General features: G+C 38.2%; 1 protein-coding gene across 1 annotated transcript in view; it reads left to right on the top strand.

Moving 5' to 3' along the window:
* The first annotated feature begins 1,507 nt into the window (after positions 1-1,507).
* LOC146449456 (origin recognition complex subunit 3-like) overlaps positions 1,508-15,842 on the top strand; it is a 25,585-nt gene continuing 11,250 nt past the window's right edge. Inside the window, exons 1-18 of the mRNA XM_085101768.1 lie at positions 1,508-1,578; positions 1,658-1,712; positions 6,720-6,820; positions 7,278-7,413; positions 7,713-7,817; positions 9,404-9,459; positions 9,558-9,650; positions 10,483-10,531; positions 10,629-10,710; positions 11,101-11,260; positions 12,173-12,286; positions 12,753-12,889; positions 13,473-13,536; positions 13,660-13,776; positions 14,065-14,144; positions 14,449-14,535; positions 14,658-14,728; positions 15,451-15,536. Of these exons, the coding sequence (XP_084957894.1) occupies positions 1,549-1,578; positions 1,658-1,712; positions 6,720-6,820; positions 7,278-7,413; positions 7,713-7,817; positions 9,404-9,459; positions 9,558-9,650; positions 10,483-10,531; positions 10,629-10,710; positions 11,101-11,260; positions 12,173-12,286; positions 12,753-12,889; positions 13,473-13,536; positions 13,660-13,776; positions 14,065-14,144; positions 14,449-14,535; positions 14,658-14,728; positions 15,451-15,536 (1,623 nt within the window). The 5' untranslated portion in view covers positions 1,508-1,548. The remainder of the gene's footprint in view (positions 1,579-1,657; positions 1,713-6,719; positions 6,821-7,277; positions 7,414-7,712; positions 7,818-9,403; positions 9,460-9,557; positions 9,651-10,482; positions 10,532-10,628; positions 10,711-11,100; positions 11,261-12,172; positions 12,287-12,752; positions 12,890-13,472; positions 13,537-13,659; positions 13,777-14,064; positions 14,145-14,448; positions 14,536-14,657; positions 14,729-15,450; positions 15,537-15,842) is intronic.

The raw sequence follows: 15,842 nt of genomic DNA, 5'->3' as shown, positions 1-15,842 counted from the left end.
ACTAAGCCACGCCGCTTCCCATCCCATCCAGAATCCAGAGCTCCAGTTCAGGTGTAACCCGGTGAACCCTAATATCTCCTTGAGCTTTCACGTAATCCAGAATACCATCGAAATCAAACCTGGAGCAAACTGTTTGCAACAACCTGACGTGCCTGCGCGTTATTAGCGGACAGTCTTGGAGTGTGTATACCGTAAGCGGCAGTGTATACCGTAAACTGCCGCTTATAACCCCCCCCCCCCCTGCTTTTAAGCCTTCCCGGTTATCGGCCCATACAACAACAACAACTTTATTTCATATATTTATATCTTTTACAGGAATACACAGCCCGCATACAGCGAGCTAATCGAGGCGGGCTGCAGGCTGTGTAGCTTAATAATTACTACAAACATGAATAAAGTTAGAATAAATTAGTAAATATAAATCTATATGGTAAAAATATAATTCCATCGACCTGTCTGAACAAAAAAAAAATACATCCGATTATAAGCTCCCTCTAATTTCGTTCGTGTTGTTAGTTTTAATTTTGTTGCAAATCTTGACGTTTTAAAGCTCAATTAAAAACCAGTAAATGAAAAACGTATTTCGACCAACACTGCTATAACTCGTTTTGAAACGTTTTTTTTATTCCGGTTATATAAGCCCCCTCGGATATAAGCTCCTCCGTTTATAAGCCCATCTAAAAGCCCTTACGAAGTTTTATAAGTTCAGGGCTTATAAGCGGCTGTTTACGGTATGCCTTTTTTCCCGTATCCTGCGTGGCAGGCGCTAGAAACGGGAAGGGAGAAGGGAAATCAGACGCGCGCGCCCGATTTCCCTTCTCCCTTCCCCTTTCTAGCGCCTGCCACGCAGGCTATTTTCCCCGTCTCTGGCTTCGTCATAAAATCACTCCTCATTTCATGAACTGTGTGGCATAACGACACCTTATAGAATGACTTCGTGTTTTCTATGGACACTCCTCCGTGACGCATACTACGAACATTTTATTTTATCAACTAGCTCTTTGTCAGAGCAAATCACCCCGGAGAAGGGCTAACAGTCGAAACCACAGTTCTCAGACCACAGCTCTCAAATTACCTTATCAACCAAATATTCGTTTTTACACTCCCAACGACGGAGGTACCGCAATTTCTTTAGAAACTAACCCACTTATCTACTATCTAATTTAAATGTTTATTCAGACATTATTTCCTGGAACTAATCATCCTAAAATCGACATTTGAGATGCCCCACGAGTGTTTTCTTAAAAATACTGAAGCTGGTGGCCTCAAAAACTTCCCGAGCGAAAAAAACAAAGCTTTTTCTGGGTCTCGAGGACGAACCCCTACACATGGAACTCCTATGAGAAGTATTCGTTTTCCAACAAAAACAGGGATTGGAAACATCCAAAAAATTCATAAACAGAGAATGACATTTTTTGCGGAGACCACCCCTCGACCTCACACTGCGGCCGTATCGCACTGGAGACCGCGGGGAGCTGGACCTGAATAACGCGCCCGCGCGCGAAAAGTGAGTTGTTCTTTCTCCTCGCTGCAGCAAAACGAGACAACATGGTGGATGAAACGAGCTCTGTTTCCAAGGTGATTTGCCTTTCTGCTGCCCTTAAAAACTGCTCACTGTTGAATTGTTTTAACCTATGATGAATTTTTTCAACGCTAGGGTTGCTTTCTGATCGAGAAATCTGCTACGAAGAGTCCAAGAAAACGTAGCGCAGGTAAGTTTATAGAAAATATGCACTGGGCGCATGTTCGCTCCTCTGGGTATGATATTTTAATATTTAGTGAGGTTATAAAAGAACTAATGATATTTCGTAAGAAAAAACTTCTACGAAATATGTTATTTTAAGAATTAAACGGTTTCTTTTTGGTGGGGGAATGGTGTCTGAAAATATCCATCCCCCATTCTGATGCCCCTTCCCCACGGAATGTTATTGGAAATTCCGAGGGGAATTGGGGGGGGGGGGGGCTAAGTAAGGGTCTCGATAGACAATATTTAATACAGCAACATAACTGGAACTAGCTTGCATACGGGGCTTTTCACATGTAAGTGTACATTCAGTTCAATACCAAGAATATGAATATTTAGCAATATTATTATCCTGCAAAATCACATGGAATATCACCTATTATTAAAAACTGCATCATGGTATAATGCAATTCGAGGGATTTGATTGGCTTAGCGGCCATGGTATATGAGCAATTATACCATGGCCAAGGAATGGCGACCATTAAATTGCCTTCTGGTCGTTCTTGCACAGCGAAATCAGTAAGATCTAGCAATATTTCTCGGTTGTTTTTAATAAAACAATTATTCCACTTGCGCTTGTTGGATATGAGATGATTATAGCCAACTCGGCGCTACGCGCCTCGTTGGCTATCTATCATCTCATATCCAACGCGCGCTCGTGGAATAATTGTTAAATACTTAGCCAACAAGGCCATAGGCCAAGTTGGCTTAAACCAGGGGATATTCCACAAGATTGAGCAGGATAATTGATTTAGTATTCAATACATTGATAACAAAGCAAAGCTCCCTGAGACACAAAATTACATATATTGCATGAAGCCTGTTGACTATGGACAGCAAATATTCAGTGCACCATGACCATATTTGCGCAGTGTTGCAATGTGTTTAATTAATAAGGACATGAGAGGACGCAGTGGAAGTCTTCTGTAAGTACCACGTCACGCAGAGATTTAATCTTTGTGGTTCCTTGAGGCATCTGTAATCTCATTCAATATGACAGAGAATGAACGGCTCATGTTATTCTCACTTCTTTCTTTGCGATCTGGACAGTGTTTTTGAATATCGTAACTCGATACAAAATTGCCGCATTACTCCTCATATAAGAAGATGGCGAGGATAAATTCGAATTAAATAAGTCTGTGGCCTGCCAGTGCTTATGTACGTACCGTCTAATGAGAGGTACCAAGCAATATTATTGTTGATCATACCGATCAAAAAATATATATATACCTTTAATTATATAAAAGGGACACGTCGGCAAAATACCAAGATTGTATGACGCTTTGCTTGGCCACGTACTTTGTTTTGTAATGAATCAACAAGATCGATTTGCGTGAATTTCGCTGCAATTGTATGGTGAAAAAAATATTAGCCTGAATTTCGTACGATGCGTCCTGTGCACAAAGCTCGGAAACTAATCGCCATCCTTTTTGACCGGGCCTTTAGATCTACTAGTTGTACATTCACTTCCGGAACACAACATTCCCAGGTAATGTTTCTGTTGTTTTGCGATAAGCCGCTGGCTTTTCAAATTTGGATAATAACTATCACTGTGTGGAAACGCGGGCACATATACAAGCATCTTGAAATGCGATCGCGTAATTATATTACGGCACTGTTTAGTGGGAACGAGAAGGAAGCGCGCCCTTCTGAAATTGTGATCGATCATGCCACGAAAGTCGCGTGGAAGTTCATTAGAGAAAAAAAAGGAAGATGCGCAAAGCAAGAAATAAAAGGAAGCGATTGCTAAGAGCCGCTAATGAAAGCGAAGCCGGACAGATGCGAAGACAAAACCTGAGAGATGTATCCTTCTGCTTTGGAATTGGCATGTGTTAATTATGCGAAATGGTAGGCATTGAAACAAAGGAAATACAAGGGACAGAACCAAGGTAAGGCTCGCTTAGCCAAGAAGACGTAAGTTATCACAGAAGAGCATTTGCCTAGACAACCACAATTTTGAATATTCACGCTCAACATATTAAACACGACCAACATGATCTTGCATTGTGCATCATCCGGGACATTGTTCCGGGGGTAGGCGCCATAACATTCATAGTGTAGCAGAGCGGCCCTTAAAATTTATACTCCTGAACTTACAATGAAATGGAACAATCCATACTCACTTTCAGAGCAGGGGGCACGACAAATTCACTTTGTGCTCGAAATGTCCAAATTGTAGATGTATTTTCACACCAAACAAAACCATAATGAGGGGACTATATAGAACACTTTTATCAGTGAGGCCAGTATTTTACAAAAAAGCAATAAAAAAATTACATAGCTGGTGAAGTAATGAAGGAAGTGACTATGAAGCAAACTCGTAAAAATAATTAAATGCAAAATAAAAAAATGCACAGCCAATGTTGTGGTTGATATCGTTGTCATGGTCTCGTGTAACAAAACAAATAACGCTAATACACCAACTCAGCCTTTAATTTTTTATCCATCAGAACGGCGGGTGTCCCACCTGATACGGTCTGATGTAACGTAAAAAACGCTTATACAGCAACTCAGCCTTTAATTTTTTATCCATCAGAATGGCGGGTGACCCACCTGACACGGTCTGGTGTAACGTAAAAAAACACTAATACAGAAACACAGCCTTCAATTTTACATGGTATGATGTGACAATGCAGTCACCAGTGTAGCCAGGCATTGGTCAATTGATATCGATCAGAATAGTGGATACTCCCCCCCCCCCCCCCCCTTTTCCCCTTACATACACGCTCTAAAATAAAATGAAGTAATTTATTCCCACAAGACTGAAGGTTGTTTCTCCTTGTACAGTTTGCTATAGCATCGTTAATATGATGGAACAAGACAGAGGTATGCATATACATGTACATGTCTCACAACTCCTGTCGCGCGTGACTTGAAGTGCGCGTTTTCCTCGCGTTTTGCGCTCGCCCGCGAAACACACACAAAAAATAACGCTTGTTCTGCGGGGCCAGTCTGGTGTTTCTTCTATGGAAAAGTGCGTGTGCATTTTGCTTTCGTCTAAAAGTTAACCTTTTTTCCGGTGCAAATATCGTACTCAATTTTCGGGTTCTTTTAGCCTCTTCGAAAAATCACGAGACAATTAGTGTATCTGGTATCGCAGATTATAAGTGAAGAGAGACAACTAGTCACAAAATTAACAGGACCGCTCGCCAAATGCCATGGGATCTGATAATTTTTGTCTTTTAAGACTCCCTTACCCGGCTCAACTTTTTTCTTACAAATATGGTAATACTTTAAAGTAAATTTAAACTAATATAGAGCAACTGTTTACTATGGTAGTACCATGAATATGCATATTCTTCAAGATTCACCTTAATTAATGCATTTGTCATTGTCCTGTGTTGACAATAACACTCGTGCGATCACTTTTTTCAGGATTTCACTCCCACGCTCACGATGTCTTTTTTTATGTTTCTTCTAACCGTGTCTCAAGGTGATTTAATAGCACGCTTGATTTATGTCTGCCCTCTTGAATATACTCAGGGAAAATGTTGCACTTCATTTCAGAAAACGTATCATTTGCTCGATGATTAAATTTAAATCATATTCTTTCAGCATACAATTTTGTGGTCTCAAAACAGAATAATCTAGGAATGCTAGTAAATTCTGCACCACGTTACTCACGGTAGAGAACGCCTGTGTCCTGTTATGCGTGTGATTGTTTCGTAATCGAAACCGTATATTTACACTACCAAATCATTTGCAGGATCCCGTTGTAGCATTTCTTGCCTCTCTTTCCCTCTCACATCTTCTCTTTTTCCTTCCTCTCTTCTGCCTTAATCTTTCTTCATGAGTATCTCTGGGCCAGTAAATGGCCCGCCTTTGCGAGCTATTTTAGTCATTGTACATTTGCATTTACTCTAATTTCACATCACGTTTTTATTTCTTGGCACTTCTTGATGTAACATGTAGTCCAGATCATATTCCTATACCCTGCCTGGTCTGTTTTCGATTTAATTGCATCCTCCATGACATAAAGACAGATTACGACACCTTGCAAGTCCCAAAAGAAAAGAAACCGGGGGAGTCTTAATTTGAGGAATGTTAGGAATGCTAGTAGAATCTACTAGCATTCCTTTGCGGAACTTACAGTCGAGCCCACCTGCGTCCTGTCATGTATGTAAGTCAAAGGTTTTACTTGAATTGGAATTACCAGAGGGTTGTGGGGGGTGTGGGGTCCATACCTAAAAACTGGCAGCTCAAACAGGAGGTGTATCCATATGGATGTGTACTGGAACGAGACAAGTTGCCCGCTGAATCAACTCCTGGCCATGGAACCTACTCCATTACCATGTGGGGACATGCCCAGGGGGGGGGGGGGGTACTCAGGTATAAACGTGACAGGGGGGAGGGGGGGGGGGGTCCGACGTATTTTTTTGGGTCTAAAATTTTCAACTCCTGTATTTTTTTGTGTTGAAGATTTAACCGTGTATTTTTTGGGTCTAAAAAATCTGCGCGTATTTTTTTGGGTTTGAATTTCCACCAGGCTAATAGTTCTTACGCAATTCAAGCCAAAGTTTCCGCAAGATCCAAAAGCATGATTCGAATAATCTGCTTAATCAGAATGTCGATTTTCTTTCAGTGTTTTCAGTGTTTTTTTTTTCTTTTTGTTTTCAGTGTTTCTTTTTCAGCAGTAAGGCAGTATGTATACTGTTCTTAAAATTGCATTTTTAGGGTATAAAAGTCATGTATTTTTTGGGGGTCTAAAATTTCCAGGCTTTTTTTTGGGGGGGTGCACAATATAAGGTCCATGTATTTTTTTGGGAGCAAAATATTAGGCTCCGTCGGACCCCCCCCCCCCCCCCCTTATCACGTTTATACCTGAGTACCCCCCCAGGAGGGACATGTAGGCACCTCTGGCTTTAATAGGAATTGAAGGAAGGAGATGTGTTTCTTTTGCAGTATACAGGGAGTCTGGGAGTTTACAAGAGAGTTTTTATGAAGATAGCTGACTGGAAAGTTTCTGTTTTTGCAGAGGACTACTTTCCAGAAGTTGTTGGTGAAAGTGCAGTCCATCGCAGACTGAGGCATACAAACTATGAAGAGTGCTGGGGATTAATTAGAGCTGAGATTGAGGTAGCACCACGGTAATTTTTCTCTCTATTGTAAATATTAGTTTTCTTGAATTGTAAAGCGCCTTTGATCATTCTAATGTTAAAGGGCGCTATACAAGTAGATAAATAAAATAAAATAAATTTAATTTAATCTGGCAGGAGGGAGGGGATACTTTTTAAGAAAAGTCGAGACAAATACTTCAGTACAGTTTCATGAAGAAATCAAGACTGCAACACCCATGATATCACACTCAAATTTTGAGAGGTGTCTTTTTCGAAAAATCAATTGAAGGGGTGTGCGGATTCTGGTTGGTTTAGTTGAAATTGAATGTAACATGTTCTTATGTTCTTATTGGTGAAAAGATGTCCTTCAGGATTACTAAAAATATATCTAGTGTAAGCAAGAATTAAAACAAGAAAGAAAATAGTCCTAACAGGTTAGACTGATTGCTAAAGGTGTTATTTGTTGTTACTCAAAGGGTCTGCAGTCACAGATGAACAGTAAAATATTTTCTGATCTACTGGAATTCATCAAGAGTGCTCATAAAGCGAAATCTGTGGAATCAGCAAGGACAACTGTCATACATGAAATACCCACAGCTGCACTGATAACAGGTGGGCGAGATTTAGATATTAAGGACTCCCATATTTATTTTAGAGTACCTCGTTACAGGAATGGTTATATTTTCTGAGATTTTTTTAAACCATGAGAGGCTGACATCACAAGAAATGAGAAGAATGTTTCTATAAAATTTCCAAATTATTTTCAATTGCAGAATTGAAGTGTTACAAAATGATAGCCTGACTCACAAAATTGCACAAAGGCTTTCCTTTAATGAGATAGTTTTACATAATAGCAATAGGTTATGATGATAACAGTTTGAAAGAATATTGTTCTGGGTTATATTTTGTAGGTGTAAACATGCCAGATCATGAAGTGATATTTTCTCAGCTAGCGACTGAACTCAAAAACCAAATTACTCCTTTTGTTGCTGTGCTGACGTCCAAAGATTGTGCAGGTTGATACTTCAGTTATTTTAATTTGTATTTTCATATACAGTAAAACCTCCACTGGTGTTCACCTCTTGAGGGTAGACAGCTCTCCTAAGTAGACTGGCAGTTATGATCATTAGGGTACAAATAAATGTTATGTCGCTAGCACAAAGGACACAAACTATTAACTCTGCAGTGTATGTTTAAGGACGGTGCCTACTTTTGTTACTGCACATACCTTCTGTGCATCTCGTGATACTCTGATTTCCTATGGGTGGTACCTACTAACACAGGGATATTTTTGCATGGTTTAAAATTAGTGGAGAAAGCAGAACTTGCAAGTGCTCTTGGTATGCAAAAAGAAAATTTGGGGTAACCATGCATTTTTTAGAGATAAGAAAGCTTCAATTTGGAAAAAAAAACCATGCCATACAATGCTTTACAAGTATTTTACTGTTTTTTAGAATAATTGTTACTTCATTATCTCTAAAAATGCAGTGGTTACCCCCAATTTTCTTTTTGGATTTCAATAGCCCTTGCTAAGATATGCTTTCCCCGCATAGTCATAAACCACACAAAATACTTCCTTATTAGTAGGCAACGTCCTTAAGCGTTAAAGTGAACCTATGAATTTCCCATTGAGCATTAGCCCCAGTAAGGAATTATGGGAGATCACACTTTGCCTTGTGCGATCTCCCATTTCCTTACTGGGGCTAACGCTCAGTGGGAGGTTCATTAGTTATGATCATTGCCACACACATTCTACACATCAGTATGGTTTTAATCTCCCATATTTAATATACACCCTTCTGAAATGAACACTTAGTCAAGGTATCAGTCACATACAAACACTATAGTTTTAACCTTTCATCAGCCGACATCTGTCTAATGCAGAAACTGGTCTGTAGTGTTGAAAGATGTCCACATCTGGGAGTTCCACTTTATAATAAATAATAATAATAATAATAATAATAATAATAATAATAATAATAATAATAGTAATAATAATAATCAAATGACATTAAATATGGACAAACATTTGAGAATAAAAATTAGCGACAAGAGTTAAACGCCATGAGATCATTTTCAAGTGACAAAAAATAAAGTTCAAACAGTTTAATGTATGTGGTAAAAATGATGTCATGGCGACATCGAAGCATCATGCAAAACTCTTATCGCTAATTTTTATTCTTAAATAATAATAATAATAATTAACTTCATTTAACAAGAGTAGCACTTGACAGTATTTCAGCTGAAGAACTAGTGGCCCTCTATCCTAAAATCTTTTAGTTCTGAAATTGTCTGTGAGCTATTATTTTCAGTGGTATCTTGTAAATGTCTTCTGTTTGAACTGGCCAATCAATTGTAAGATCTCAAGAAGGTAGAGTTGCAAGTACAAACATGAAATTACCTGGCAGCTTTTTGTATCCAAGGTTCTTACATTTTGAGTTGGTCATTTCAAATGGGAGCTCCCTAGAAGTTTTCAAAATATGTCACCCAACCAAAATTTCTTTAACTGGTACAGTACTCCAACACTACAAATACACTGTACAGCTATATGTTTGATTATATTTTACTTGTCACTTGAGGACACATTTGTTTGTTTATGCAGTTATGAAGGCAACCATGAAAAATGTGATATCACAGTTCATTGGCTGCGATCTGCAGGTAAGAGCTGAACAAATAAAATAATAATTATATTGTCTAGCGACTGAAAAAGAAAATGTGATTAGAAGACAGCGGTGATGTGTTAACTTTAAACCTAGGATGAAGATGATCCTGCACCATCACATCAAGGCAAGAAGATCAGCAGTTTTACAATGCCTGTGCTTTGTCATTGGTACAAGAAAATGACAAAGGTTTGGTTTTCTATCAGTTACTTTACAACCCAAAGTATGGACTAAGTAATTCTTTAAGTGTGGCAGTATATTTTGGAGGTATACTATATATTCTTTCAGTTACTTTACAACCCAAAGTATGGACTAAGTAATTCACTAAGTGTGGCAGTATATTTTGGAGGTAAACTATCCTATCAGAATAAGCCATTTACAAGTTGTTTTTAATTAAGCCATCTTATCAAAGCAAAGCCCAATGATGAGCTTTTCATAAAGCAATTGAAGGGCTGGATGCATAACCGCCTTATGTTGAATGTTGGGCCGTTTTTTTTTCTGGATTTGTCTCAATTATTGCATGTGGACTTCGTTTTAGTCAACAAACATTGCCCTGTATTATTTTTTGCTGGTTTGCTCTTTGTTTTCGAGAAATAACATATGCAAAAAACTCAGTTTTCTTAGCAGCATCTTTTGGAGATCTTTTGTTGAACGAGAAACAAAAGAAACCTTTTGTTTTGCTGAATAATGAAGTCAGGGAAGCGTCGTATTAGCCGCTCGCTACAATTAATGTGTTGGTATAATTGCAACACTTTATTATTGTTGCTTCATTAGCACAAGCGATTGATGTGCCAGCTGTACGCAGGCTGGAGTTGATTATATTTTTCGTGGGACCAGTTCGACACAAGGACAGTCGTTTTTTTTTTTTTTTTGCTCTTGTTTTTGAAATTATTACTAGTTTTTCTTTTCATATAAATTTAAGAAAACCCATTTTTATATGAAGAGCTTTGTTTGGAAAAAGAGGAACAAGGTAATTCAGAAATGCCTTATTCAAGGACAGCTTCCTCCATTTTCTTTTCAGCGTGATGGCTCAAAAAGAAGGCACAGCTCACAGCAATCTCAATATTCAGGTGAATTCAGTGCTGATCCTCATTTACTCTTCTTTTGATTCTACATTGATTGTCAAATGTTTATCTTTTATTGTTTATACTTTTTCTGAATTTTTAGATCGTCCTCCCTTGGTCATCATCTTTGAGGACTTTGAAGGTTTTCCTCCTGCAGTAGTTCAAAATTTTGTAACAATTTGCAGGTAAAAGTAACAGTTACGAGTTAGAAAATTTTTTAATAATAATTTATTATTTCTGACAGTAGAAATAGCAGATCATTGAATGTGGTGTTACACTATCCAATGCTTCTTTCCACTTGTCTTGGAACTGTGAGACAATTTAAGCCGAAACAGGTTACACTACTGCACAATGTTTAAAAATTTTGTTGCAGCATTGCTGTAATCACTGCAAAAAAAAGATTACTTTTACCTTTAGTAATGAAAGTGGCAAAGTTGTGACTCATTATTCAAGTGGCGTGTGGTACAAAATGCTACAATGTGCTGTCTTTAATAATTTAGTCATTGCAAGAAGAGTTGTAGGAAACATTGATACAACACTGGCATATAAAAATTTACAATTTTATTTTATTTCAGCCAATACTTGAGTGAGCTTCCATTGGTTTTAGTCTTTGGAATTGCAACAGCTGTAACAACCATTCACAGAGTTCTTCCACATGCTGTTTCCAGTGTGTTGTCCATTGAAAGATTTCAGTCTCAGCCTTCCCACATTTGTGTTCTGGAGATCATTAACAAGGTTTTATGATATTTATTTTTTAAATAATAATCCTAGAGGTCTGTGGAAAGGTCCTGTAAATCCCGCTTCTCTCGCTCCCTAGTTTTAATCATGTGATCCATATTTCCTTGACTGCATGACTGGTGATGTGGAGCCTGTAAATTATGATTAAAACTAGAAATATGTGACTCACGAAACCTCGCGAAGCTAGGGCTGGGTGGACAGTTGACTCAAAGTGATGTTGTCTTTTGTCTTTGCTCTGTGGTTTCCTGATGTCTCCTTCTTCTTCGCTGCTCGTGCTGAGTTTCGTTAAGAATATTATTCAATTCTCAGTCATGGCAAACTATGGCTTCAGACGGTTCTTTTCCTGAAAAAAAAAAAAAGATCACTCTGTACTAAATTTAAGCATATATAATATACTGAAAACAAAACGTTTTTTTCTGAGGACTTAAGAGGTAACTGTGCACTAATCAAGTTCAACTTTACTAATCATGGGTCTCCATGCCATCAACAAAGTTGTGATCTGGCTGTTGTAAGTTATGTTTTTGAAACCGTAGAAGTGAAAAAAGGTGAAGCCTTCATGAGCCTAGTTGCTCATGACTGCCAGAGCTTATCCTGAGTGTATACAATATGCGAGTCAGTGAGGCATGCAAGGCAGACGTGCGAGGCATGAACAATCCCCAACATAAATTATGCTAACCGTTAAGCTAACCGGGGAGCTATTTAAGCTAACCTGAGTGCTATCTAGGCTAACCAGAGTGTTTTTTAAGGCTTACTTGAGTGCCTCTCACATCTGCCTTCCATGCCTCGCTGGCTCGGAGATTGTCAAGACCCTCTTTTCCTGATCCATGTTCTATGAAGTGGCTAGGATTATTTCTAAGATTCCTTTGTTCAAACCACTTACTAATGCCATTATTGATTTGTTTGTATAAGGTGCTGATGACAGCCAAGTTTCCATTCAAGCTTGGCGCAAGAGTGCTCAGATTTCTGTATGACAATTTCTTGTTCCATGATTTCTCATTACAGAACTTTGCCAGGGGACTACAGGTATCATGATTTTTTTTAATTTTAGCACAAGTACGATTTGTCATATTTCTGTATTCCATGTGTTTCAACACCTGTATAGGGGGTACCCACCGATGTAGTGGTTGACACCTCGGTTGGTATATCAGTCAGAGTATTGGCCGTGTATCAACTGATGTGTAATTGACAGTCAGTTGTTACAGGCTATGGAACACCAACATATCAGAGAGGGATCACCAACAGATCATCAACAGTTGGTCAACGTTGGATATTGTTTCTTACAGGTGGTGTCGACCGACATAGCAGCCAACACCTTAAGACCAATATAGGAGTAGCAATGAAAGACACCAAAAGTCAATTTAAATGTGACAGATACTTGACTGCTACCCAGTCAATATATTGACTGACAGTTGACTGAGGTGTCAACTGCTACATCGGTGGTCACACCCTATAAGACCCAAGATCAATTGTTCTTATTTTTTTCTTTCAGTTTTGTTTGATGGAGCATTTCTTTGAGTGTCCTTTGAGTGTACTTTGCTGTGTATCATCAGAAAGCAGGAAGGATATTCTGGATAAAATGAGCCACAAACAAGTTGAGATGTGCAGAAAAACAATGTCTTTCCGTAGGTAAGGAATTCATTACTTCAATGGATAATACCTATTCTTGTTTTAGACCAAGTTTCTTTAAGGATCCTATTATATTAGGTACATTGGAAATGAATGCACATGCAGAGTAGAAATAAACTATTTAATTGGTAAAGGCTGGTCAGACAAAACTTTCAGAACTTGCAAACAGTCTCAACATCAAACACCTGGAAATAAAGGATTCTCATTGACTTTTTTAATCAGGTGATGTGGAAATGATTGCATGATGCATAATATTACAGTTTCCAGAAATAACAAATAGTTGTAATTATTCCTCTCTTTGTGGACACCTCTATGATTATGGACAGTTAACCTGGCCCGCTGAAACCAAAATTCATATAAACTTGATCTCTCTACATTATAATCCAGGATCCCTCCCTTACTTCAGCACTCAGTTCTTCCTGTCTTTTCAGTCTATACCCCTCCAATATCCGCCATGATCATTAGCACTGGACAATAATAGTTTTGCGAAGGATGACATTCATAAAATGTTTTGAGCCAAAGGAAATATTTAATCTTGTGAACAGCTCCTAATGTAAAATTCAATGTGTTTTTGTCTAAACAGATATGTTGAAGGCGAATCACCTGCAAAGCAACTTGAGCTTTTACTGGAGGATCCCTTGACTACGGCTAGTTCTTTAAAAGTTTCAAGCACAGTTTCTGAGTTGACCTGTGATTTAGCTATAATTACTGTAAATAAGAAAATTTCCTTAATAACCTGACCATTGTCTTTTTTATCTTAATTGTTTCAGGATGTCATAGCTGAACTGCTTGATGATCTTGACGAATACCACTGGTGTTACTTTCCAGTTCTACAGTGTCTGCATGTTGTCACCAGTAATCTGCCAAGACATCCACTAGGGAAAAAGGTTGGGAAGTCTGTCAATGGTTTTATGTCCAGTAAAATAAGGTGGGAAGCAGGGATACAGCAGTGGTGAGATTACTTCTTCACCACCAACATGGGTTTGAACCCATCATCATCATCAAAACTGGTCTGAGTTTGTTATTGATTCCTGTCTTGCTCTGAGGGTTTATCTTCACTGAGTTCTTAAGCTTTCCTCCTTCTGCAGAAGCAAAACCTTTCTAAATTCCAGTTTACTGCACCTTTCAATAACATGTGGACTCTCATTACAACAGTCACTGTTTGACCTTGACAGGTATATGATGTTTATGAAAACAGTCTCTTCAGCAATATCTATGATCAGGAACAGTACAAGGAGGCAATGTCTCTGCTAAGGTATTGCTACAAATCTCTGTGAACTTATTTCTGTTGCATTGCCAAGGCGCTACAATCTTAACTGTGACTGTCATGGAACTCTGGTTTTGGATGCCAGGAATTCATCCTCTATGAGTACCTTGAAGACCATGATAAAGAACTTTTTTACAACAAGCTTTTAATTAATCAAAATTTTACAATATTTCTATTTCTAAGTGTGGAATTTTAACTTCTTTGGAAATGAACATTTTAATGAAAGTCTATGCATAACAAATTTATATTGATAACAGAATGATGAAGGCATTTGGAATTTTATTATTCACAGAGTCTATTCAAGAGATGAGCTTCTTCCCCTTCTTGAGAAATGTGTTGGCATTCTGGGAGTTGCGATTGATGGAAGTGAATCCAAAGGGTATGTTAATGTACCAGTTCACCTATAGTCTGGAGTTTGCTCCTTTTTTGGCTTGCTCTAAGCAGCCAGCCAAGGAGGATTAAGAGTGTTTTCACTTACTACTTAATTTGTCTTTATTTTAGACATTGTCAAGAGCTGAGTGAATCAAGAGACATCATTACAGGACTGCTTTATCAGTTTGAAGATCTTAGTGGTATTAATAGTGATTTTTTTTGTTGTTGTCTTCACATAAATGAGTTATGGAATAAATGCGATATGCCATATGTGCATATACCACACATGACATTCCAATCCTAGCAGTATGCAGGATGTTTGTCCCATGAACCTAGTTTAATGGCCTTAGCTCCCACAAGTCTCCTGTAGCTCACTGGTAGAGCACGGAACTAGTAATCGGAAGGTATTAGGTTTGACTCCTGATAGGAGCACTCAGATTTTTTTTGCGAATATGCCTGTGTCACTTACTGAATAATACATCGTTCTTATAAATGTGTTAGTTTGATTGTTCAAGCAAGGACCAACCTGATCTATGGGATTGGTGTCAAATTTGAATTGAGTTGTATTTATACTCTGAAAATCACGAGGGTGAAAATGCTTTAATTTATAGATGTTTAAGTAAAGAAGAGGAACAGAGATTAGCTCTGGATGAGCATTAATTGGCTTTCAAAGAACTGAGCTCAGATTTGCAACAACAGTGAGGGACAGCTTGATACTGCCCTCATAAGAGATTGAAACAAATTTGAGGTCCTTGCCAGATTATTGCAGCCAACTTAAAATTAAAGGGTTTAATTTGTGCAGAAAGAAAGCATATTTGGTTTTCTGCTTAGGATGCTGCGAGTGACATACAAATACAACTCTGAACAAAAACATCTTAACCATCACAATTCTGGTAAGTAGCCATGTCCTTGTTACTTACAGGTATCCAAGAGACTCAGGAACAGGCATCAAGTTCTTCAAATAAGGAAACACTGTCAACTGTCACAAATAGATTTGAACTACAAGAGGTGTGTCTTGGATGCTACATTGTTGAATGATGTTTAAAGTTGAGGTACCTGAGTGGTCCTCTTGGCCAAAATACCAATATGCCAAAGTTTTCCATTAATTAATTAATTAATTAATTTCCATTACAAGCAGAACTTTACAGGGTATCTTTGTTGTATATTGAGACAAATATGTGTAAATTTACAGGGAAATGCTACATGGAAAATGACAGGTTAAAGTCATGTTTCCCAGTGTCACTAGAACAGTGAACATGTAATGTAACAATTTTTCCAAAATGATACATGCAATTCTACTTTTGATCAGCTAAA

The sequence above is a fragment of the Pavona decussata genome, unplaced genomic scaffold (assembly GCF_977016875.1).
Source record: "Pavona decussata unplaced genomic scaffold, jaPavDecu1.1 SCAFFOLD_602, whole genome shotgun sequence".
Classification (NCBI taxonomy): domain Eukaryota; kingdom Metazoa; phylum Cnidaria; class Anthozoa; order Scleractinia; family Agariciidae; genus Pavona; species Pavona decussata.
Note: the sequence above shows the minus strand (reverse complement) of the source record. Positions and strands in the feature narration are given on the sequence as shown.